This window comes from Rhineura floridana, chromosome 1 (genome assembly GCF_030035675.1).
Source record: "Rhineura floridana isolate rRhiFlo1 chromosome 1, rRhiFlo1.hap2, whole genome shotgun sequence".
NCBI classification, from domain to species: Eukaryota; Metazoa; Chordata; class Lepidosauria; order Squamata; family Rhineuridae; genus Rhineura; species Rhineura floridana.
The window spans coordinates 266,750,804-266,777,404 of record NC_084480.1 but is presented as its reverse complement, the minus strand read 5'-3'; the positions used below and the strand labels follow the sequence as shown (position 1 = coordinate 266,777,404).

General features: G+C 41.7%; 1 protein-coding gene across 2 annotated transcripts in view; it reads left to right on the top strand.

Annotated features, from left to right (window-relative positions):
• Nucleotides 1-26,115, top strand: part of MYBL1 (MYB proto-oncogene like 1) — a 34,632-nt gene extending 8,517 nt beyond the window's left edge. The window contains exons 6-16 of one of the 2 annotated variants that reach the window (XM_061600433.1): nucleotides 726-909; nucleotides 3,371-3,445; nucleotides 5,133-5,234; nucleotides 9,383-9,616; nucleotides 10,026-10,376; nucleotides 11,258-11,403; nucleotides 15,804-15,918; nucleotides 17,189-17,305; nucleotides 17,843-17,947; nucleotides 18,467-18,643; nucleotides 21,694-26,115. In XM_061600433.1, the coding sequence (XP_061456417.1) occupies nucleotides 726-909; nucleotides 3,371-3,445; nucleotides 5,133-5,234; nucleotides 9,383-9,616; nucleotides 10,026-10,376; nucleotides 11,258-11,403; nucleotides 15,804-15,918; nucleotides 17,189-17,305; nucleotides 17,843-17,947; nucleotides 18,467-18,643; nucleotides 21,694-21,822 (1,735 nt within the window). In that variant the 3' untranslated portion in view covers nucleotides 21,823-26,115. Of the gene's footprint in view, nucleotides 1-725; nucleotides 910-3,370; nucleotides 3,446-5,129; nucleotides 5,235-9,382; nucleotides 9,617-10,025; nucleotides 10,377-11,257; nucleotides 11,404-15,803; nucleotides 15,919-17,188; nucleotides 17,306-17,842; nucleotides 17,948-18,466; nucleotides 18,644-21,693 lie in introns of both variants that reach the window. The other variant, XM_061600424.1, reaches the window with a different exon arrangement.
• Nucleotides 26,116-26,601: the final 486 nt, after the last annotated feature.

Sequence of the window (26,601 nt, the reverse complement as noted above, 5' to 3'; positions counted from 1 at the left end):
TACTCTCAAGGGGCTTTAGTTATTTAATAACAGCAACCCCCACCTGCCACATAGCAAACTGATCTTGAAAATGAAGTCTGAAGTTTCGGTAGTAGTACTTTCTATGTCTTTGGCCCTGGCTTTTGGAAGAAGAGAAATATTTTAAAAATCCATTTGTGCAAGTCTCTGTTAGGAAGAATCCACTTGGATCCCATCCCCTCCCCGCCCCCTGGTCCTTTCTATTGTTATGAAAAAAAGTTCCTCTCACAGAATTATTACACTGTTTTTAGTAGTATTTTAAGTGTCCTTTTTAAGTTAGGAAAGTCTTGAAACGTATCTTTCCTTCTTTAAATTCAGTATTTCCCCCATCGTTTCTATTTTAATTAACTTGCTTAGCTGCGTTCTCAGATCAATGCAACAGATAATGAACATAATTTCTACATTTTGGGCACAATGCAGCCAGAGTAATCCCCACACAGCCGTGAAGCTCACTGGGTGACCTTGGGCCAGTCACTGCCTCTCAACCTCAGAGGAAGGCAGTGGTAAACCACCTCTGAATACCACTTACCATGAAAGCCCTATTCATAGGGTCGCCATAAGTCAGAATCAACTTGAAGGCAGTCCATTTTTTCATGTCTCATTTATTTCAGTAAGAGTTAGTCAGGTGATTAACGCTCATCTATTGAAATCAGTGTGATCTTAAATTACTTAACTTTGGCTGGGATTGTGTCCTGTGATCTATTTAGGACTGACAATTCAATAAAAAATCATTGGAACTCCACTATGCGAAGAAAAGTTGAACAAGAAGGATATTTACAGGATGGAATCAAGACTGAGCGACCTTGTTCATCAAAACTGCCACACAAAACTTGTGCATCTACAGACCATCTTCATACCCAAAATCAGTTTTACATACCAGTTCAGGCACATGTAAGTTCTCCAAAGCTTTTTGTGTCCCGATAAAAAGACATGTTAGTTTCAAATATGGAAAATGTTTATCAAAAAGGATGGGCAACCTTTTTTCTTTCAACAGCTGCATTCTGTCAGGGGTAATCTGTTGGGGGTACACGCTGGTGTGTGGGTCTGAAGCCAGTGGTGAGCAGGGCCACCCGTCTCCACCCTCTCCCCTGTCTCTCATTCTCTCTCTTCCTTCTTGTCCAGTGAGTTAGGAAAAGAGAGATCTCTTTCAGAGAATATTTTAATTAGGCCAAGGGCTAGGGTGGCCAGGTGAAAAAGAAAGCAAGGCTCCTGTACCTTTAATAATTATGTAGAGCAGTAAATTTTCATTAGGTGTAGCTGGCATAACATGCTAATCCTGCTGAAATGCCTCCTTTTACACAACTGTTTTAAGGTACAGGAGTTTTCTGTTTTATTTAATTATTTAAAAAAATACTGCTTTATACAAAATATAACCGATTACATAAAAACAATTTTTAAAAATGACATTCCATAACATTTCCTGAAAAACTAGATAACCCCCCCCCAAAAAAATTATATGTTACAAATAAAATGGAGCAGTGTACAAAATAGGGAATTAAAAAGTTAGGCTGCAGACACACTAGCTGCTTCAAAAGCAGCCAGAACATTTTCTCTGGTTTCAGTTTAAAACACATTTGCCCATGGCTGAACACATCTCCCTTATCCACTGTTGATTAGGACAACCCACAGCAAAGCATTGGGCTAATCATTGTGTCTGCCTGAGCCTACAGAAAAGCACTGTCATTGGACACACCTGGAGTGAAAATGGGTTGATGGCCAACAAGTGTTTGAGTCTATGTGAAGCTGACTTCAAGATAAAATGTGCTGGAGTTGCAATGTCAGAGGTTTGGGGCTAAAAGGGGGCAGAGTTTTACTAGTGTCGTGTGTCCCTGCATTGAGAAAACATAGGTGAAGAGACAATGAAGCCAGCAAAACCTCATATATGTCTGTACTCTTTGAGTCAGATACCAGAAAAAGTTGGATGAATAAAAGTTTTTATGAGGCGTTTAAAAGTCATTACTATCTCTGCCTGATGAATTACTTAAGGGAGGGCATTACTGAGGGTGGGTGCTATTGCTGAGAAGGCCTTATTCTGTGTTGCCACCGAATGACAATCTGAATGATGAGCAGGGTGTCCTTGGAAGATTTTAAAGATGGACTTGGTCTGTACCTGAAGAGGCAGTCTGCTATATATCCTGGTCCCAAGTTGTTTATGGCTTTAAATATCAACAATAGAACCTTGAACTTAGCTAATAGGCAACCAGTTCAGATCTTTCAACACTGGTGTAATATGTGTAAAGATGGTGTCCCAATAAGCACCCTAGCAACTGCATTTTTCACTAGCTGCAGCTTTTGAATCAGGCGCAAGGGTAGCCCTTAATACAGCTCATTACCATAATCTAATTGCGAGGTTATCAATCCCATAAGGCTATCCTTATCCAGAAAAGCTTGTAGTTGGCCCATCAGCCAAATGGGTGCTCTGAGCCACTGATGTCACCTGAGCATGTAGTGATAGCAATGGATCTAGGAGCAATCTCAAATTATTCACCTGCTTCTTCAAAGGGAGTGCAATCCCATTCAGAACAGGTTCACAACTGAATTCCCAGACCTGGGAACATCTATCCATAGGGTCTCTGTCATATCAGGATTTATTTGTATTCTGTACACTAAAATGATGGTAAATTCCTGCCCTTGGCTACTTCTGGGAGGAGGGGTGGGATATAAATTTAATAAACAAATAAATAAAAAATGTAAAAACATATCAGGATTCAGTTGCAGTTTATTAATCCAGCTCATGACTGCATCCAAGCAATGGTTTTGGACATCCATGGCCTCTCCTGATTCAGATGTTACAGAGAAGTTGAGCTAGGTGTGATTATATACTGGTGACACCTTGCCTCAAATTATAAGCTGCTGAGAGATCTAGGAGAACTAATAGGGTAACAGTCCCTCCATCCCTCTCCCAAAGAAGGGCAACCAAGTCAGATTCTGTTCCAGAAGTGGGCCTGAACCTAGACTGAAATGGGTCAACATAATCAGCTTCATCCAAGAGCATGTGCATTGTACGTTGCTCTCCCTACCAAGGCCTCCAGGTTACTCACTTCTGTATTAAAGCTTTTTATTATTTATGTAGCAAAGAAACTATTTTGGTAACCTCCCCCTTTTTTTTGTGGGGAAATGTCTTCAGAAATTTTGAGAAGTCCAGCATTGATGCTGCAACATGCATTTTTAGAAAACTCAGACAATGAGCTATTGTTTCCATGCAAGTGAGCAGATTTGGGTTTCATAATTTGATTATCTCTGAGTCCCTGTTTTGTCTCAAAGTGGTATCTTGAAAATTTACATTCAAATTGAAAATATTTGCTAAAATTGAAAAGTATTCAATGTCTAAAGAACAGTTCTGATTTGTTAGATCCCAGGATATCAGTATGTTTCAACAGAAAGCAGCTGCATAGACCATGTCACAACTTCTTCAAATTTCATTCAGGTAACTTCTAGCTATTATGCTGAATTTTTAAGTTTGTTATAAGACAATGGAAATTCTTTTTAGCCGAAGAGCATTCAAATATTTTATTTAAAAGCTCTGTGCAAAAGTATTCTACTCAAGGTTGTACTCTACAGAGCCCAATCCACCAGGATTGCATTCAGCACCAGTACCATTGAAATGAAAGATGGATTGTATAGGACATGGCCTAGGGGTTGCTAAGTTAGTTGACATCCTAACAATGTGCCCCTCTAGGGGAGCCTTTTGAGAGAATTCTATGCAGGCTAAAATTGTACCTACAAGATTAATTTCAAAGGTTATATTGTGTTTCCCCCAGGCATTGTGTGGCCTACAGTGACCTGGCTAGTACTTCATATTACAGCATAGTTTAAAACTAGCTGTGCTTCAGTGTGAATGAGTTGGTGCATGCTGTTCAAAAGCTTCTGAAGCATTCTTCCCCACTCCTACTGCTGCCATACTGTAGGCAAAACAATTCAGAATTGGCTAGTCATGTCATCTGAACTCAGGCTTGTGGTTTGTTTCCTCCACGCAAATCACAAGTAGTAATCCAAGAATAACCTACATTGTATGGGGAAACAAACCACAGGCCCACATCTGGGTAACATATCAAGGTAAACTCTGGCTTATTTAGTCCAACATAGCAGGAGCAGGGGGGAGTGCCCTGGGAATTTTTGAGCGGTGTGCACTTGCACTCTGCTTGTTCACAACCATAGTTTATTTTTAAACGATTGGCTACAATAGAAGGCTCCTTTTAAGCCTGATTGTGGCAGGGGATGTTTTTGGTAGGAAGTTACAGCTGGGGAGTGAAGGAGTAATCCTTTCCTCACTAGTTGTGATCACCCCAGTTGCCTTTCCACCATTGTAATTAGTCTTCAAAAAAGCCTTATTGTACGCAATAGAAGGCTTCTTTGAATACTAATTGTGGTGTGAGGAGTGTTTTTGGCATGGGGGGTCACAGCTGAGGAGGGGAGATAGTTAACTCCACTCCCAGCTGTAACCCTCTGAAATTGCACTCCTACACATGCTGCAATTAAGCTTGAAAAGCAGGGAGAGGGGTGGTGGAATAGGGCCTTGCGGGCACCAGGGAAAGTCTCTGTGGGTACATGAGCAACCCATGTGCTAAATGAGAAGTCTAGTACAATGCTGAATAGAAAAGCATGATACTCATTCTGATACTTGTAATGGTTTAATAAACCCACAAACAATTAACAATCTTTTTCCTCCCAAAGTGTCATTTGCATTAACATATTTTGAAAGTTCAGGAAAATAACTGATTGCTTTGTAGTTTAGAATTATAGTGAGACTAAATAAAGTAGTTATTCAGGCTTAATCAGTATGCCTAAATACTACTTAAGGAATATCTCAGAGATGTTTCATGCATTTTAAAAATCTTACTCACTTTTATTATTGAAGCCTTATAGGTTAGCCTGGTTTCTTGATGTGTTCAAGAAATTAGATAGTTGTGTTCCTTGCAGTGGGTAGAATTTATCAAACTACAGCTATTACCAGTTTTCAAAAATTATAAGTTGATTGAGTGTTCTGATAACAACAGCAAAAATACTGCTCCCTCCCTCTTCTGACCCACATTTGTTAGCATTCTTCAGTGCGCCCTAAATATAACGCTTTTGTCTTTTGATGATTGTTTTCCCCTGAATGTATGTATCAGCAGCCATTTGTTGATGATGATCCTGACAAAGAGAAAAAAATAAAAGAACTTGAGCTGCTACTTATGTCTGCTGAGAATGAAATCAGAAGAAAGAGAGTCTTATCTGTAAGAACTGTTTGTATAAATATGCATCTCCCCCCCCTTTTTTTTTTTTGCTGACTTTGTAGTGATGGCTAATATCCTTCTACTGTGCATATTTTAAACAAATTAATGATCAAATGGCTTTATAATTCTCATGATTCCGTATGTGTATTCTGCTTTCCTATTGTCTGTGCTTATACAGGAATCAAAGGATACTGGATAAGGGGGAGGGCACAGCAGAGACGCTTTGAATGATATAATGTGCTATGCTCAACAGCTATCTTAAAAAGCATTATGCACTTGATGCTTTCCATATCTTCCATTGCTAAATTATGGGGTGGGTGGAGGCAAAGGAAATGTTAGTGGAGGGGAGCAGCATGCACAACAGTAGTTCCTGTGCTATTTCTGCCACTGACCCTTTTATTACATAAGGAATGTGCTTTTCCTTAGAATCCCAGTATTTTCAAACTATAGGTGAATTGCTAATCAAGTGGAGTTTTGACAGAACTATATATAGTCATACTTGCTAGCTGATTATTTTAAGTACACCTGTGTCTACATTTATTCTTGTTGGAGACAGATTGAGGAGCATTGATTTTTTCCCCCCAGAGTGCATGGTGTTTGGAATGGCATGGGTGGAATCCATGGATCCATTTCTTGAACAAAAGGGCTTAATTTTTTTAAAAAATCTGCCACAGCAAATACTGAAGTTCTAATTTCCATTCTTTTCTTGAAAGTAATAACTTGTGCAGAATACAGTTTTTGTCCAGTTATTATACATTGTCACCAGCCAATGGGTAAACAAGGAAAGCCCTCTAACCAATCAGGCAGAACAAAAAAAATCATAAGAGATCAATGGGCATTCTAATCCAAAACTGAAATAGTATAGGATTTAAGGGGGTTCATATTTCATCGTTAACTACATGATTAGATCTGCTTTAAATCTATACATTTCTTCATAACTGTTAGTTAGACCAGTGGTTCCCAATCTGAGGACCATGTCCCCCAGCAGGGCCATGAAGTAATCCAGAGGGGGCCGCAAACAGTAAAGAAATGAATTATTTATTAATTCTTTTGAAAAGTCTTCACTCCCTGGACATTGTCTGCTCCCCACTGCCACTGCAGTGACAACATCTCCCCCTTGCTCCAAACGAGAGGAGAGGACTTTTGCTGAAGTGTCAGAGTGTCTTTCAGGTGTGCTGAGGGCAGGCATCTGCCTATAAAACACTTGGCAAATGCTGAAGGAGGCCGAGGGCGGAGCTACCAGGAAGAAGAGGGGATTACTATCACTGACTCCTGTCTCCTTGCACTGCCGCTGTTGACAATGCCCTTACTCAGAACGAGATGAGAGGGCTTTTTGTGAAGCAAAAAGAAGCAAGGCTACAAGGAAAGACTGCTTTCCTCCTTCCTTCCTGGCAACCAGTCTGCCTACCTACCTTTCTTGGCTCCTGAGTCACTACTATCTCCTTTTAAAAATTGTTCTTATTTGTGAGGCTGCCCAGATCTCGCCAAGGAGCAGTGAGGAAGCTCAGGATTTGCTCACCTCCCATCTCTGAAGCTAAATGTGTGTGCCAGTGCCCCCCTTTTTCACCTACACTGCCCCCCAATCTCTCTTTCCAAGATGCTGTGGCAGTTGAGGGCTTCCCCCCTCCAACATGCCCAAATGCATGCACACCTGCAAATGCTTGCACGAAGAGCAGGTGTGCTTGTGTGCGTGTGTGGGCTGATTTGTCTTCTGCTCCACTCTTATTCCCCAAGTGCACACTAACCAAGTCATCAGTTCTGGCGATCATCCCAAGGCCTAAAAGCACTAATCCCCCTCCTCAATTTATCTACCCTTTTGTCTTCACAATGTAGCATCCCCACCACGACTACATTGCTGCTTCTTGATGATTATTATTATTTAAAGGTCAGCAGGTTGGGTGAGGCTGGGGTCCACATACTGCAGCTGAAATGTATTTATTTAATTATTGCATTTATATCCTACATTTCCTCCAAGTTGCTCAAGGTGGTACACATAGTTTGCCCCCCCCTTTCCATTTTATTCTTACACCAATCCTGTGAGATAGGTCAGGCTGAGAGACTTTCTGGCCCAAGGTCACCCAGTGGGCTTCATGGCTGGGTGGGGATTTGAACCTGGATCTTAGTTCAACACTGTAACCCACTGGGGTTGGGAGACAGGACTGTACATCTTCAGACTGTGTGAGCGGGGGGGGGGGAGGATCCCAATTTGATTGGACCTTTGCATTAAGAAAAGAAAGCACCACCTCCCTGTCTGCAGGGAGCTTTTTATGGAAAGGGATATTTGGAGATGTGATTTTGCCATGCACCATTTTTTTCAATTAACAGAGGCTAAAATTACAATTAGTGTGTGTGTGGGGGGGTGTTCAGGAATTTTTTTGAGCTTAAAAAGGGGGTCCCGTACTCATAAAGGTTGGGAACCGCTGAGTGAGACAATAAAGGCCTGCAGTTTTTGTATTAAAAATGTTGTCTCGAAATAAATTTCTGAAAACTAGGTGTTTATGTTAGTTGTGTCAACGTTTATGGACAGCTTTGACTTTCAGCATACTTTCTTCTACAGATCAAATACCGACATATCTTACTGAATATGAACCTGGCAGTGAAACTGGTATTGCATTATCAATAGGTGTTCCAATTAAATATTTTGACCATACATGGAGAAACTGGAACACTTTCCTAAATAAGATTAGATTGTTTAAGGAGCTAAGGACACATTTGTGTGCAATGTGTGTATCAGAGCACCGGCTTTCAGTTTATTTATTTTAAAAAGCCGCTTTGAGAGGGAGAGCAATTTGGAGTGAAGAAGTGGCTGGTGGGGGAAACATTGTGTGCCACTTCTCCTGCCATTTCTCTGTTCTAATTCCACCATTTCAAATCTGCATTGCTTAAAATAAAGAATTTTTCCCATGCAAGATGATCTCAGGTGGGATTTGAACTCCACCTTGTGGGTGAAGGCAGAATAGCGCTGTTGTATTTTTCAGAAATTTCTAGTTTCCCCTCAGCCTCAGGGAGCAGTTCTTTCATGACAAGCCATCACCAGAACATAGCCAATTCAAATAAGAATGGTGGACACATATATAACATGTCACAACAACAACAAAATAGACAATTAGAAAATTAATTCTTTGCTGCCAACAAGGAAAATATGTGTTGGGCAGATTAGTGCACACCCAGTCCATAAAAGGTAAAGGTGTCCCCGCACTTGTAGTGTGAGTCGTTTCCGACTCTTAGGGTGACGTCTTGCGACGTTTATTAGGCAGACCGTATATATGGGGTGGGATTGCCAGTTCCTTTCCCGGCCTTTCTTTACCCCCCAGCATATGCCGGGTACTCATTTTACCGACCACGGATGGATGGAAGGCTGAGTGGACCTCGACCCCTTTTACCGGAGATTCGACTTCCTCCTTCCGTTGGAATCGAACTCCGGCTGTGAGCAGAGCTTTCGGCTGCATTACCGCCGCCCATAATACCTAGGGAAAGGCCATGAGATAATCTGTTCATATTTTTAAAATATTGATGTTTATCATATATTTGTTTAGATTATTTGGATGTCACAGGGCAATTTGCAAATTTTTTTTAAATAAGATTGTAAGAATACATAAAATACATTTTTTTAAAGAAATAAAGACATTGGGGCATAATTTTAAAAGAGATATTGCAGACATTTGAATGCAATATGTGGTTAGTCCCTAAGATACAAGAGGCTTCAAGATGTGTACATATTTCACACAGGAAGAACTGGGAATGAGTATAGATTATAGACTGTGTGAATTGGCCCCAAATACAAAAATACTAGATTAACATAGAAATGGTGGTTTATGCTAAGGAATATTTTGTTAAATTGATGTTGGTTTTTTGCTCCTCTCCTGATTTGATCTGCACCAAATCCTAATTTGTACAGAGAATAGGCAGAAACAAAATAATTGACTGAAATGCAATCTAACACATATTTTACTTGGGAATAAGCTCTATTGTGTTAAAGGGTGCTTGTTCCCAAGTAAGTGTGCATACGACTGCAGCTCTAAGAAAAGAATTAACTGGACACAGTAAGTACCATGTCAACTTGGTTTTCTTTGAAATACTGTGTCGTAATTCTGATTTATCTTTCATGTTTAATTTCAATAAAGCAACAACACTTTTTGTATTCTTAGCAAGCTGGAAATTTTTCTAACTGGTCTGGAGGCTTCATCATGGAAGACAGTATGTCAAACACCCTAAATAGCCTTGGGGAGCAAACAAATGACTTTTATAGTATGGATGAACCCCAGGCTGCAACAGTTCAGCAGAACTCTCCTACCAAGTACTTGGCTGTGGAGGCAAATGCGGTATTGTCATCCCTACAGACCATACCTGAATTTGCAGAGACACTAGAACTCATTGAGTCTGTAAGTCTGAATTGTCTTATTTTCAATCCTTAATAAATAGTTGTTTACATAATATGCAAAACTAGAAACAAAAAATCCATGTTAACGTTAGTACAATGTGTAGCATTTGCTGTATGTATAGTGAATATTACATAGTAATAGAGCTTCAATATTAACTATTGGCTTTTGTGAAGAAAAACCATGCAGAATTAGGAACTAAAATTCTGGAATAAGATGAGAGAAAATTAGGATACTGAATTAAAATTAATGCATATTAGAACTAAAGTTAAAATGTATCAACTTATGCTAGAATTGTGGTGCATGGTCAAGCCATTGATAAAGTTAGTCCAATTCTATTGAAATAACTATTCCTTTAAACACATGGCAGATTGTTTTTTTGTTCCTGCCCCATGTGATTTGGATATTGTAGGATCCTGTAGCATGGAGTGATGTCACCAGCTTTGACCTCTCTGATGCCGCTACCTCCCCTGTCAGTCAAGCTCCAGTAAAACTAATGCGGATTCAGCACAATGCTGGGGCCATGGAGTGCCAATTTAATGTAAGTGTTGTACTAGATGGCAAAAAAACAAGTGACGAAGAAGAGTCAACATCCCCGAGTGCAGCCAAGTTCAGTTCTCCTCCAACTATTTTGCGCAAGAAGAAGAAACCTAGAACTGGACAGTCACCAGTCAGTGAACAAAATGATGGTTCATGTAACAACGGTCCCAATTTTGCATTAAAACAAACACCAGTGAAAACACTACCCTTTTCTCCTTCCCAGGTAAATGCAACTATTACAACTAATTTAATAATAAATTTGGTTTTATTGAATAGATCAGACTATGCCTTCTACTACATTCTATAAATCAGTAGAAGATGATCAACTATTTTGTTCACTTGAAACAATTATGTAGTTAAACATGCATCTCTTCCCTGCCCAATACATTGGTTCTCTACTTTTTAACTGGAAATGAATCAGGCTTGTCTTGAGTTGTTTTGTGGCAGAAATTAAGATTGGCTGTATAAATGGCTTACAGCTCTTCTGTACGTATTAGTTTTATTTTCAGTCTTGTCTGAATTGCCTAAATCCAACACAGACTCATGGATTTAGAACAATGGTTTTATAGAGAATCACTGAAAATATGAGGATGGTGACTCAAAAAGTTCAGCAAAATGTCAAGGTAGAATGGAAGGTACTCCTTGTTATTTGTGAAGACGATTGGCGATGTTGATTTTAACTGATTGGGTTGTATCCAATGTTAGTCCTACTTAGAGTAGACCCATTGAAATGAATAAACATGACTAACGGGTTCATTAATTTCAGTGGCTCTACTTTGTGTAAAATGTAGTTGGATACAATTATTTTTATCTGGTGTAAGGGTAGTGAATCATCCTTGTGGATAAATATTTTTCTTTAGTTTAATTGAGAACTTCTATTTTAAGAACACGTTGAAGACTTGTCTTGTGTTGGTTACGAAGTTTCCAGAGTTGCATGATGCTGAATGAGAATTTGTCTTGCTACAGGATGGACGGCTCATAAGTGTGCGTGTATGTCTGAATAATAAAAGCAAAACTAGAACAATAAAGGCTGTGTAAGCAAATTCAGAATTTGAGAGAATACTATCAACTTACTTGGAGCAATTTGTGTTGTTTTATGTGCAGTTCTTCAACACCTGCTCTGGAAATGACCAGTTTAACATTGAAAATCCTGCATTTACATCAACTCCAATTTGTGGCCAAAAAGTTCTGATTACAACACCGTTGCATAATAAAGAAGTGACGCCCAAAGATCAAAAAGAAAATGCAGGGTAAGTATAGGAATTGATTTTTGATTTTAAATGGCTGGCAGATGTGATTTTAAAAAAAAGTGTCTTGCCCAAACTTGAAGAACTCAGACACGGCTGTAGTTTTTTCTTTTATTGAAGTAAGAGAAAGTTTCCATTCAGTGCACTTCATGAATCTACCTGTGGCTTACTTAGAACTCAGCATCCCTATCTGACTAACCAGGCACAACTTGGCGGCATAAAGATGTTGACTCAGCAACTAACCCTCCCTTTTCACCCAGCTTAAGTAGGGCTGGGCAGTCCTCCCACTTGTGTGTACCTTGAGTCACAGTTGGAGGCGGGCATGTAATCACAAACTCTTCCTGAGCTGGGTTTGTTGAATTTCCCTCTGCATCTGCCTCCTGGACCTTGGGCAAAGGTGGGGTCTTGGCATTAGTCTCGTCCTCTCCCTCTACAGGGGGAGAGCTGTCTGGCGGTGGCGGAGTAGGAGTAAGGGGCTGGTGCAGGGGTCCCTCTTGTGGGGTGTCTGGGATGGTTGGAGATGGCCTGTCAATGCTCAGAGCTGGGGCTGCTTCAACTTCCTTCCCCTTGCTGGGTCCTTCCCTGGCCGGGACATCCCAGTCCAAGTCTTCCTCCCCCCCCGTGCATCGGTCCACCCCAGCTAGCATGGCTCATGACATCATCCCCCCCCCCCATGCCGGGTCCCTTCCCATCCTGGCGGCCTGGGCTTCTCAGGGTATTCGTCATGGAATTTTCTCACCAAGTCTGGCACATGGACATTGGACACCTTTGCCCAGGTTCATTCCTCCAGTCCAAAGCCTTTCCAGTGGATGAAATACGATAAATTCCCTCGATGTCGGCAGGAGTCTAGGATCTGTTCCACTTCGTATTCTGCCTCTCCATCGACGATGATCAGCAGTGGGGGGGCATTGGATGCCCGGTAGGGGTTTGGGGTTTTCTCTAAAGTTAGCAAGGGATGGTGGAACACAGGGTGTATCTTCATGGAAACGGGCAAGCGAAGCCGAAATGCTACCGGATTGATCTGAGCCTCTACTTCAAAGGGTCCCACCCTCCTAGCTTCCAATTTATGGCAAGGCCGATAATGAGTTGAGAGCCATACCCTATCCTCCACATGTATTTCAGGGCCGGGCTGTCAGTGCTGATTGGCTACTCTCTTGTAAATGGCCTTAGCTCTTGTCAGCTGCTCTTGTAGCAGCTGGTGCATCACCTGCAACTCTTGAACAAACTCCGTCACCACTCGTTCTGTCAAGAAGGTAGGTTTGGGGGAAGACTCAAGGGTGGTTAAAGTTGGCGAAAAAGGGAATTTGCTGGGTAGAGGCATGAACTGAGTTATTGTAGGCAAACTCAGCCAGGGGCAATAGAGACACTCAATTGTCCTGCTGGTAGTTCACATAGCAGCGGAGGTTCTCCTCCAGGGTGACATTCGCTTTCTCAGTTTGCCCATCCGTCTGGGGATGGTGTGATGACAACAGTTTTAGTTCGCTTTGCAAGAGCTGCCATAAGGCATGCCAGAATTGGGCTGTGAACTGGGGGCCCTGGTCTGAGATGAGTCTGGACAGGAGCCTGTGTAGCTGGAACACGTGTTGGATGAACAATTGTGCCATCTCTCGGGCTGTCAGAATGCTGGCACAGGGAACGAAATGGTTTATCTTGCTAAAGGCATCCACCACCACCAGGAATAGTGGCTTTCCTCAGAGAGGGGGTAAGTCCGTGATGAAGTCCAGGGTGACCATCTGCCAAAGATCCTCAGGCTCCTGTAATCCGGCCAGGTGTCCTGGGGTGTGTTTGGCTCTCAGGCAAGTAGAGCAGGAGTGGATGTACTTCTTGATGTCATGTTTCATTTGTGGCTACCAGAAATTTTGTGACACCGCCTGCAAGGTTTTAAACACCCCAAAATGGCCTGCTGTTGGAACATCGTGGCATTGGTGTAGGACCTTGGCCCGTAGCTCTCCTGGAGGAATGTAAATGGCTTCAAAGTGATGGAGCAGCCCTCCCCGCTGGGTGAAGCCCAGGGGGCGGTCTTGTGGGGGTACTGTAGCTCTTGCACTCGCACCTGGGCATATGGGTCTTGCTCCTGTGCTGTACGCAATTCCTCAACCCATGGATTGGGACAGGCTGCCGCTACCATTTTGTCTAGGGGTATGATGTGACACAAGGAGGGTTCAGGCCGGGTATCCTGATATTTGGGCTTGTGAGACAGGGCATTGGCCCTGTGATTTTGTGTCTGGGGAATGTAGCTGATGTGGAAATGAAATCTTGCGAACAATTGTGCCCAGTGCACTTGCCATTGGTTTAACTTTGCAGGCCGATTGCAGGCTCTTGAGGTTCCAATGATCTGTGTGGACCTCCACTTCATGCTGGGCTTCCTCCAGTAGGTGGCGCCATGTCTCCAATGCATCTCGGATGGCAAGCAGCTCCTTCTCCCAGATGATGTTGTTTTGTTCCGAGCTAGATAACTTTCAGGAGAAGTAGATATAGGGAAGCAGCTCCCCCCCCCTTTTCGGTGGGTTGTAACAGCACTGATCTTACGCATCCAATTCCACCACAAATAGTTGGCGTGTTGCAGGATGGGTTCTGAGGAGAACAACAACTTCAGTTGCTCAAACATCTGTTGGGCTTCTTCAGTCCAGTGGAAGGGGCCAGTCCCTTTTAAACAGTCTATTAGAGGTGCTGTCTTGTTGGAGAAGGCAGCGATGAAGCATCTGTAGTGGTTGGCAAAACCCAAGAATCGCTGTAGGTCCTTCTTGGTCTTGGGGGGGATGCTAGGAAAGCATGCTATGCACCTTCAAGTCGACTGTCTATCTGCAGGCACAGCAGGACAAGTTCTGGGAATGTGTCTGGTTGCGGGGTGCACACCAACTCATCCAGGATCTCACTGCTGAGGCCATTATGGTATAAGTATATCAAAGTGGACTCATTAAAATTCATCTCCTGGGCCAGGATACGAAAGGTGTTAGTGTAAGTGCTGACAGAGTTTTTCTCCTGCCGCAGGGTTCCCAGTTGGCAGGACATGGTGGCCTTCTGTTGGGGGTCTCGAAAGATCTCCGCCATGGCTTCAATGAAGGGGTTAGCATGGGGTCATTCTGGAGCAACAGCGGGGTGGCCCACTGGGCAGCCTCTCACTCTAGGAGGCTGATGATGAAGGCCACCTTCAAGGAGTCGTTAGGGAACTCCAACTGCCGCACTCGCATGTAGAGCTTGCACTGGGCAATGAACGTGGTGAACGTGGCTTTTCGCTGTGATGGAGGGGCATCCCCACAGGAGTTTTGATACAAGGTGCTGGCACAGGCGGAACGGGGCCTGCCCCTTCTGCAAGGTGGTCACCTGAGTCCCCAGCTGAGTCACTTGGAGGCACAAAGTTTGATTCTCGGACCGAAGGGACTGGATCTCAATTCCGAGGTTCTGTAGCTCTGACAACACAGACTCAAAGGCTCTCTGGTAGTCCTCCCCTGTTCTGACACTCGCTTCCATTCTCTTCGTCATGGGGGTGCTAACTAACTAGGCACAACTTGGCGGCATAAAGATGTTGACTCAGCAACTAACCCTCCCCCTTCACCCAGCTTAAGTAGGGCTGGGCAGTCCCCCCCTTGCATGTACCCTGAGTCATGGTTGGAGGCAGGCACATAATCGTGAACTCTTCTTCAGCTGGGTTTGTTGAATTTCCCGCTGCATCCGCCTCCTAGACCTGGGCAAAGGTGGGGTTGCGGTGTCAGTCCCGTCTTCTCCGTCTACAGGGGAACAGCTGTCTGGTGGTGGCAGCAGAGGAGGAGGAGGAGTAAGGGGCTGGTCCAGGGGTCCTGATTGGGGGGTGTCTGGGACGGCTGGAGATAGCTTGTCAGTGCCCAGAATGGAGGCTGCTTTGACGTCCTGCCCCTTGCTGGGTCCTTCCCTGGCTGGGACATCCCAGTTCAGCTCTTCTTTCCCCCCCCCCGCTGTGCATTAGTCCACCCCTGGCTAGCATAGCTCATGACAATTAGGGGCTGTGCCCCTGTGAACCAAACCTTTCCCCGTCCCTGTGTTGCCTAGGCACTTTCCCCCCTACCTCTCCCTGTGTCGCTCAGGCACCTTTCCCCTGCTCCTCTTCTCTGGGTCGCCCAGGCACCTTCCTGTTCTACCCCAGTGTGTGCCCCCTTCCCCCTGCCAGCCTTGAGCCCAGCATGGCTAGGTCATACTGCAGTCTGTTTAGCATTGCCTGTCTGTGGCCAAGTGAGTTGTAGCATAACACTTACTTTTTTATACATATAGAAAAAATAAGTCCAGAAGTACTGAAGAGTTACTTTGCAAGTACCATCAAAGGAAAGGGGGGAGTGGATTCACTTTCCAATAAACCTTTGCCTAAAATGACTGACTCTTATTATCTAACTAGTAACACTTTGCTTAAATAACTTTTGGTTCTTGCATAGTTTTAGGACACCTACTATTAGAAGATCTCTACTTGGTACAACACCAAGGACTCCTACTCCATTTAAGAATGCTTTAGCTGCTCAGGAAAAAAAATATGGTCCTCTGAAAATTGTGGTATGTAGTATTTTGCTTCATATTCTTTTTACATAGCTTTTGGGTTCTTACTTGCTTTGGGTGGGCATGTGCCCAGAAAACTGACCTAAAATATTTTAAATAAATAAAATAGAATATGTTCAAAGCTCATTTGATGAAAAAAATACACAGCACATGAAAATTGCACATCTGTACTATGCTATTTAACAGATAATGACTAGCAGGGCAATTCTGTATACAGTTACTCAGATGTAAGCCTCATGAAGTTAAATGGGGCTTTCTATCAGGTGAGTGACTTTAGAACTGCAGCCCAAGGCTACAGTCCTATACACACTGACCAATAAGTAAACTCTGCTGAACACTTTGCCCTGACCTTTGACATCTGAAATATGTATATATATTAGGAGCTACCCTATTCCTGTGATTGTAATTTGTTTTAAACTGCTTTTAATACTGGGCTTTTAAAATTGGTATAACCCCTCTGAGACCTTATGGCAGCCTTTCCCAACCAGTGTGCTTCCAGATGTTGTTGGACCACAACTCCCATCTTTCCTGACCATTGGCAGTGCTGGCTGAGGCCGATGGGAGTTGTGGTCCAACAACATCTGGAGGCACACTGGTTGGGAAAGGCTGCCTTATGGTGAAAGGTGGTGAGAAATTGAAATAATAATAATATAAATATAGTGGGACTCCTGTAAACACAGAGTTGTACTGTGATAATACTAGAAGAAATACTTTTTGTTCATTCAAGAGACATGGATGGACCAGGGCATTTTGCTTCAAACCAAGTAATTCTACTTCATCTGCCTTGCTTTGAAAGCAAAACTTCAAAGCTTAATGGCAATATTTTCTGCTACTACATAAGGAAGTGCAGTTGTGTATGACCTTACATAATCTGTAGTTACAGAAGTCTTACTGAAATATTTTGCTTGTAAGTATTTCTTCTCATAGTGTGCTAAAGTGTTTCTGAATGCTCCATAAATTAAATAGTCCCACAGCTGAACTGCTTGTGCATTGGAATGAAATGTTTCTAAAGTAGTGTGCGTTGTACTCTGATATTTAGGGGAAACTTGTATTTCGTGTCTTTACTTGTATGCATCTTTCTTCGTTCTTTGAATGGGTACTTATATAATTTGAATGGTCACTTATGACTATAAAGCAGAGTTAAACGTTGTAGTGTGTAAATGGGGTTCAGCCTTCCTGTTGTAGAAATCAGAATGAGCACTGGAATTTAAAAAAAAGGCATCAGCTTCTCACTTGGTGTCTTCTACCATTTTAACTGTTTGATTAGTCACAGCCACTTGCCTATTTGGAAGAAGACATCAGAGAGGTTTTAAAGGAGGAAACTGGAACAGATATATTCTTCAAGGAAGAAGAGGACTCTTTCTATAAGGGTTGCAAACTAGAGGTAAGTTACATTACCTTTTTTCAAAGCACCCTTTTGGGATATGCAGAGGGTGAGGGTGCCACCCCCTCTCTTTGTGGTTCGTGGTATTGTGAGAGGCAGGAATGTTTGTGAGTGCTCCCTAGTGAGAGCAGAGAGCTCCATGTGTGTGGAGTATAATTTTGCCCCACCTTTCATTGTGAGCTTAAATTGGGGAGAAGTGAGAGTGCTGTGTTTATCTATAAATATACGTTTGTATATTTGGCTGATTGTCTCTGTTATATTTCTGTAATTTGGAATTGCAAATCGTTATTATGATCTCCCTGTGTTAGTTACTTTAGTTTATATTTAAGGTTGAAGAGGATATCCTACCTAATTGTTCTCTGCTGCTCTAAAATGTGGATTTTTATTGTACATTTTTATATTCATTTGTGATATGATGTAAATTGCTCAGATTTTGTTGAAATATGAAGCAATATATACGTTAATGAAATAAAAAATGCTTAGAACTCTGGAATTGCAGGAGCAATTGCTTTTCTTTCCTTTACATGCTGCTTACAGAATCCTTCTGCAAAGAAAGTCAGGAAGTCATTAGTCTTGGATCCTTGGGAAAAAGAAGAGCTTGGTGCCCAGTTTTTCACAGAAGACAATGTTTCAGATGTACAGGTGAGCTTTGTGATACACAAATATTTAAGGTAAAATGTAAACAAATTTGTTTGAATAATTATTTGGAGCCTTTACTATTGATAAGTAACACAACAAAGTATGACATTGGCTTTTAAAAACATTACTGCCAGTAAAGATTTCTAACAGTGAGGAGAGCAGTAGTCTTACCTCATTCTTGATTGTGGCAAATTGAACATGTTTGGTTTTTTAAAATTAATATTTCTAGGCTGCTTTTCTGCTAGAAAGCCTTCATGTTAGTGATACAAATGCCCTTTTCTCCAAATCCATAAAATATTTATAGCTATAGTTGGAATTAAGGTGACTATATCCCCCTCGAAGTCATATTGTTAAAACTACTTAATTCAAAGTATGCTAGTTTTTAAAGGATGCTTAACGCATTTAAAGTTCACAGAGTTGCTAGGGATGAATTTATTGGATCTTCTTGTTTGTATTAACTGTGTCGTTTTTTAATTCTTCAGCTAAGTCACTGTTATATATATTTTTTCTTTGCAAATATAGTCAGAAAATATTTATACTACATCACTGCTGATGATACCATTATTGGAAATACATGACAATAGAGGCAATAGGACTCCCGAGAAACAGGATTCTAGTTCAACAAAGCTGAATGTAGCAATGAAAAAAAAGCTGAATACTTGCACTTCAAAAAATGTCAAAACAGAAAAAACACTTCAGGTCTGTATTCTTAACATTGTGCTCCTTTCTGTTTGGCGACAAGCTCTTTAAAAGGCTACTTCCTAAATTGTCTCATTTATGTTCATCAACTTGGATACAAATGTGGGTTCTTGATGCAGCTTATCCTGCAAGATGCTAGCAATATATCTGTTTGGATTAAAGATTCAGAATTAACCAAGATAAATATGGAGGCTTAATTTTAAGTTCAGTAGTACACATGTAGATTTTAGTGCAGAACCCTCTGTATAATTTTAAGAACAGTGGTATTCATTCTTTGGTAAGTGCTTCCACTAAGTTATACGTAAAAGCGGTCAGGGCGGCGAAAAAGTCTTATTTCGCTGCCACTATTAGATCATCTCTTTGCTGCCCAGCGGAGCTATTTAAGGTGGTACGAGGGCTGTTACATTCTGGCCCTCCTGATACTAAGGAAATATCGGAAGCCCGCTGTAACAAATTTGCGGAGCACTTCCAAGATAAGATTGACTGCATCCGTCGGGACTTGAACTCTGACATTATGACAGTTGAATCCATTGAAGTGTCCAGAGCGCGGCCTTGTCCTTTATTATTGGATGAGTTTCAGTTGATGCAGCTTGAGGAAGTGGACAAGGTACTTGGAATGGTGCGGGCGACCACGTCTGCTCTGGACCCTTGCCCATCTTGGCTGGTGAAGGCTGGCAGGGCTGTAACCACCGGCTGGGCCAAAGAGGTGATAAATGCCTCCTTGAGAGAGGGAGTAGTCCCTGGTAGTCTTAAGGAGGCAGTAGTGAGACCTCTTTTAAAGAAACCTTCTTTGGACCCAGATATTTTGAACAACTATAGACCGGTGGCGAATGTCCCCTTTTTGGGCAAGGTTTTGGAGTGGGTCGTCGCCACCCAACTCCAGGCGCTTTTGGATGAAACCGATTATCTGGATCCGTTTCAATCCGGTTTTAGGTCCGGTTTTGGCACTGAAACAGCCTTGGTCGCCCTGTATGATGCCCTCTGTCGGGAGAGGGACAGGGGGAGTGTGACCCTGTTGATTCTCCTTGATCTGTCAGCGGCGTTTGATACCATCGACCATGGTATCCTTCCGGGGAGGCTCGCGGAGTTGGGAGTTGGGGGCACTGCTTGGCAGTGGCTCTTCTCCTACTTAGCGGATCGTCGCCAGAAGGTAGTGCTTGGGGAACATTGCTCGATACCCTGGACTCTCCATTGTGGAGTCCCTCAGGGATCGGTTTTGTCCCCCATGCTTTTTAACATCTACATGCAGCCTCTGGGTGCGGTCATCAGGAGTTTTGGAATGCGTTGCCATCAGTACACTGATGACACGCAGCTCTACTTCTCCTTTTCACCTTCTTCAGGTGAGGCTGTCGATGTGCTAAACCGTTGCCTGACCGCGATAATGGACTGGATGAGAGCTAATAAACTGAAATTCAATCCAGACAAGACCGAGACACTGTTGGTGAACTCTTTTTCTGCCCAGATGGTGGATGTTCGACCTGTTCTAGATGGGGTTACACTCCCCTTGAAGGAACAGGTTCGTAGTTTGGGTGTCCTTTTTGACCCTTCCTTGTCGCTTGAGGCTCAAGTGGCCTCGGTGGCACGGAATGCGTTTTACCATCTTCGCTTAGTCGCCCAACTACGCCCCTATCTGGACAGTGACGATCTCGCCTCAGTTGTTCATGCTCTGGTAACCTCTAGATTGGATTACTGTAATGCGCTCTATGTAGGGCTCCCTTGAAGACAGTTCGGAAACTACAGCTAGTGCAAAACGCGGCAGCCAGGCTGCTGACGAGGACCAATCGGTCCGCGCATATAACACCTGTCCTGGCCCGTTTGCACTGGCTACCTGTTTGTTTCCGAGCCAGATTCAAGGTGTTGGTTTTGACCTATAAAGCCTTACATGGTGTGGGACTGCAGTACCTTGTGGAACGCCTCTCCTGCTATGAACCTACCCGTCCACTTCGTTCAGTATCTAAGGCCCTCCTCCGGGTACCAACTCATCAAGATGCCCGGAGGATTACTACTAGATCTAGGGCCTTTTCTGTGGTGGCCCCTGAATTGTGGAACAGCTTACCAGAGGAGATATGCCTGGCGCCTTCGGTATTTTCTTTTAGGCGCCAGGTTAAGACATGGCTATACTCCCAGGCATTTTAATGTTTAATGTTAATGTTTATGTGAATGTTTTAAATTCTCCTGTTATTTGAAATGGATTTTACTGTAACATTGTATTTTAACTCTGTTTTTGTACACCGCCCAGAGAGCTACTAGCTATGGGCGGTTTAAAAATGAAATAAATAATAATAATAAAATAATAATAACATTAAGATTTCAGTAGGCAGCATAGTATAATGCTGATGATGCCCTAGAACCACACTGCAGAAAAATGAGAACAGGCAGGACAGTTATGAATAGTTCAAATGCTAATCTCCATAGATATGCTATGTGCACATCCAATATGTATGTGCGTTCTGGCCCCAGTGTTAACATCCATGAGTGGAATGTAGGTTAAGAGAACCTATAGGTGTACAACTATACATGTGTAGGCTCTCCCTCTTGATGTTTTGTTCAATATGGGGGCAGGACCACTGGGCAAGTCCACTCACATTTAGCAAGTTGTGGGTAATAAAGTTGGTTATTTACAAATTCTATTCTTATTGTGAATAGAATGGTGAACACAGTATCTATCACTTACTGTGCATTTGAAGGCCACAAGCTAGTAAAGTGTGCAAGTATCATTACTCCCATATTCCAAATAAGCAGGCTGAAAACAGGAATTTGTCTTAGGACTGCTTAGTAAACCCAAGAAATATTGAACTGTTATTGTTAAGTGATATATTTAATTTTAATGTTGGATGTCAGGACTTCTGGGCAACACCAATGTAGTTCAAGTGGATTTTCCCTTTGCTCCTTGTACCCTCCCAACCCTCCAGAGTAGATTTTGGCTGTGAGCAGGAGGCTGCAGTGGGGAGGAGACGAAGGTGTAATTACTATTAATTTGCCACCCTTTGCCTATAAGCAATAAAGTTTGATTCATTCAAAGTAACTGTAAGTTGGACAATGTGTTACAGGCCAATTGTGAGTGGGAAGCTGTTGTTTATGGGAAGACAGAAGATCAGCTTATTATGACTGAGCAAGCAAGAAGATACCTGAGCACCTATACAGCTACTGGCAGCTCTTCAAGGGCTCTGATCTTGTGATTTTCTCAAAATGTACCGATCTACCTTTTTTCTTTTTACTAAGGACTTTACGCTGAGATCTTTTTTCAGCGATATGTGTACTGATACTTTTTTAGAGTTGAAGTCGCTTTGTAAAGGAGAACTTAAGTTTCTTTGTGAACCTTTTTTTTTAAAAGCAAATTTAAATGGTCTTTTAAAAGAACACTCTAAAGGAAATGGTGAAAGGAATGACTATTTTTTTCTCTATGCTATTTTTTATTCTTTAGAATATATATTTCTACTCTCCTTTTAAAGAAACGTTTAATATAGAGTAGGTTTACAGGTACTTGGTGATTTTTGAAAGAGAAACATTACACAACTCTTTGAAAATGTTTTTGCTTAAATGCTCATTTGCTTATGTAGCATTTTTTATAAACACAAAAGAAAGGAGACTAAAGGAAGAATAGACGATTGCACTACTAGTACTAGGTATGCTGCACAAAATTAACGACAGTGTTAAATGTATTTATTTGAGAATGGTACTTCTAATAAGAGTAGCTAAAGGGAAGAATTGAATTTTTATTAGGATAAAGCATCAGTATTCATAAATCTCAAACTGAGACCATTGTTGAATGTATTGTACAGCATGTGGGAACAGGAAGGCTTTTGTAAATTTGGAAGGGAGTTTGTGTTTTAATTTATTTTCATTTTAAGCTTAAGGCTGCAATCTCACCAAGTGCCCACATATTCCCGCTGCTTTGCAAAGCAACATAAACCCATGGGGAAGCCAAGACAAACTTGCTCTTGCTTGCAGAGGGGAGAGAAAGGGTAGTACCATAATGCCCAGTCCACAGAGATGACAACTATAAGCACTGTTGGCCTCTGCTCTTCCACTCTCTTTGTTTGAACCTCAACCGTGTGCAGTGTTTTCAAACTCAGTCCATTCTGCTAGTTTTTGAGATTAACTACATCCCTCTTTTCCCCCATTAGCCTACTTTTCCATATCCAGACACTATGAATCTGAAGCAGAGACCTGTCAGTCCTGTCTAGGTCCCGAGTCTTCTTTGACAGATGAGTCTAAAACTAACGTGCCACTTGAACACCCTTTCTCCTTCCAGCGTTTTAAGTCTTTGGGCCTTCATGCACTGCCTTCATTTTGGTAGGACATGTAAGAATGTCTCAGATTATAACAATTGGACATTATGAATAAGAAAAAAATCAGTGTCTATTGTATTTTTTTAGGACGCTGAAGTGGGATTAATCCTGGTACAGCTCTGCCATGAAGGAAGCGATACAAGGGCTCTCCTTAGGTCAAGGAAAGTGAAAAGTTTGTGCGGGTAAAGGACCAGTCTCTTAAAAGGTGACTCTCATATTCTCAGCTGCCGATTGTGCCGTTTGACAGTGATGAGAGTATCCTACTCCATGAGCGCTGAGAAATGTGTGTTAGGGAAACCAGGAGCAAGCTTATGGTGACCATTGATTCTACAAATGGGCTAGGGAGGGAAAGGAGAGCAAGACCCATTATCGTTCGAGGTATCACAGCTAGTGGTGTTGTGGAAGTGTTGTGACACACTGTACATGGCAGAAGTTAACAAACTGGAAAAAGAGAGGAAGCATAGCTGAGCCGGTCTTTTACAGCAAGTCCTCTGACTTGTCTCAATCTCTACAAATGCATAATAATTTACCTGAGGAAACAGATTGCAGTAGTTGTGGCCCCTGAGCTGTCTGATGGATGAAGGATGTCTTTGAGATATTTACAGATTATCTCATTCTACTATTCCCAATCAAATCAAAGCAGGAATAAAGGAAAGTGTACTGTGGTTTGGTCCTGGAGAAGCACCAGGCTGAGCGTAAGCACATCTCAGAGAAGGATTGACTTCCTGTTTTTCCTGAGCAGTGTAAACTTCACAGTGAAAGAAGTAAAAGGGAGAATGAGTGTTCTCTCTATGAAGGATGGTGATGGAGAATCAGCTGCAATGGCAGGATGCATGAAGTATTTGGGATGCTTTGCAAACACCAAGCCTGAAGTGGGTCTATGTGAGCACAAACATTTCACAGGATTGCAGCCTCAATGTGTAGATATTTATATGTATGCAGGTTGTCTAGAAGCTGATGTTGTTTTCCTGGTACATAGCTCCAGCTAAAATGAGAGGACAAATTTTAACTTTGGTGCATGGAATAACAGCAACATTACAGGCTGTGAAATACATGAATTTGCATTTAATCTACTTAAGATTGCACTATTCCCTTTTAAATCATGTTGGTCTACATAGTAGTTTTAAAGTTCACCAGAGTTATACTACAAGTATTCCAGGACTTGGGTTATTAAAAGGATACATTTGTGGAGGGACAGAACATGAAGACTTGCTATCTTGTAGCCCTATACAGGAATTGAATACCAATGCATTTCATTACACATCTGAAAGAAGAGTTTGTTCATATAGTCATTTTTCTCAACATGAATAGCTATGGGCCTACCTTTGCCACATTTTGTGCTTTCATGTGGAGAGATGTTGGTGTGAACTGGTCTGTAGATAGATTACAGTTGCAATTGTTCCTGTAATCGTGCTTAAAGAATTGCTACCACAGTCACAGAACTTGCTGTTGCCTCTTTCTCTGTACAGCTCAAGTCACACTCGCACTCCCCCATGACAGGATGGGCTATGCTTACTTGCTCTGAAGCTGTGAACTGGCTCAAAAACATTTTATAGCTGCTCTTGGAATCCTCAACAACTCAATTACAAAACTGTTTAAAATGAAAATAGACTTTTTTAATTTAAGATTTGTCCATGTGTCTAACCTTCACAGGTTACAGCACTTGCTTCAGTTTACCTGCTTTAGACATTTGCACTTATTTTTGTCTGATTTGAAGGAATGTCTTGGTTTTGCTCTTGTTGTAGCTTTTTTTAGTTATTTTCTTGCAGAACATAATGGTGTGCTGTCAACCTAAATACTGACAGGAAAATAGAATTGTATACTGTATACTGTAGATGTTATCTATTTATAAATCTGACACTCTTCCTCTCCACTCCTGGGTGTGCTGCTATAGATGGTAGCAGAATCTGCTTGCTGCTATGAGAGATGGAAAGAGCGAGCATCATATGCACTGTATGTAAAATGACAAATAGAATGATGGCATGTTCACAAGTTAACTGATATCAACTGTTGCTGTGCAGGGAGTAACACAATTACTAGAAAGAAACCTGATACCGCATAACACCAAGAACTCTAAAAATGAATTTCCTTGTTTTAATATTGTGTGTGGTATGTAAAGCAATCTCTGATGTTAGCATACTTAAATACAGCTTAAGGCCCCCTATCATAGTTTATTTATTTATTATTCTAAATGAATATTTATATGTAGAATATTCACCTTGCCTTTTATAGGCACACAAAGTTTTTATCCAGTTTGAAAACTTAGCATTTTTCAGATCAACTCTGTTGATAAGAGAATTATGCTTCCTGTTCAAAATGTGAGAAGCTAGTTTGGATCTCCCTTTGGCATTGATGGTTTTGGTGTGATCTCTCTCTTAAGTAAGCTTCTTTAGAGGATTTCCTTACCTGAAGCACAAAGGAGTTAAGTGAATGTGATTAGCTAGTAAGGCTAATTTAACCTAACATTCCTACCATGGCCTTTTTGCCTTTTCTTTCTTTTTAATCACAGTCCACCCACCTCAAGCCACCTGAACAAGCTACTTCAAGCCTTGATGGCTGTTTAAGTAGTATGTGTGTTAGTCACATGTCCTGCTGGGTATCCGCAAGCACTTAGGTGTATTTAAAATGTGCTCTCCAGATTACAACCAGTATGCCAAGATCCAAAGAGTTGTGTGTGTGCATCAGCACTGCCTGGATTTTCCAATTCTGGCCACAGTTTCCTGTGCTATGTTGGAAGATTCTCTGGAGAGTCCCCAGACTTTCTGGAGTAGCTTTTGGGGGGGGACAAGGGATAGCAGTGGGCTGGGGAGTGGTGGAACAAAGATTCTGCAGTATACACACAAACATTGGCTGCAGTTCTCTGGATTGACTCTATGTCTTCATCTATTATGCTTAAAAGATCTGCTGCTTTGCAGGAGGTATGTAAATTATTCTTGTTTTTTTCTTTTTAAATGGTACCAAAGCCTCCAGTACCAAGGTTTAATGTAGGTCTCTGGTAAGTAGTACAAACTGGAGTTGGTATTGGTTGAATCTTTCATTTAATTGCTTTTGTGTTGCTTTTAGCAAAAAAGAGAAATAAATGGTTTTAAACCTTTGAAATGTTAGAGATATTTTGGTACTTTTTCATTCTTAGGTGCATTTGCCATTTTTTAAATTAAATATATAAGTAGAATGTACCTGCAGCAGTCAAACATGCATGTTGGAAAATGACAGCATGTGTTAATACTTATGTTTGTTTCTAAAGTTTTGACTCTTAATTATAAGATGAATATCTTGATGAAGTTCTGTTATATTTTGTTGTATTTTGTTATTTTACTACAGATTTTGTTTCACTTAAAAGGATCTTGCATATAATGCAGGAGACATTAACACAGAAATAAAACTTTTATGTACACATCTACTGTGCATTTACTTTTACTTACAGGAAATAAGTGACATCTGTATTGTCATTTCATTTGTTTCCCAAACATGAAGCATGCTTTCATATTGAAGACTGGGTTGCTAACTTATGGTTGTGCTAGCACCTGGAACACTGGAATAAGTTGCTTTTAAGCGTTCTGATTTCTGCTTTGGCCCTACAGAAGCCACAGTATACTGTTTTTATGGGAACTTGCTAAGAACTCCATTTTTGACTTGCTTTGGTGACGAAAATGAGATATGGGGGCT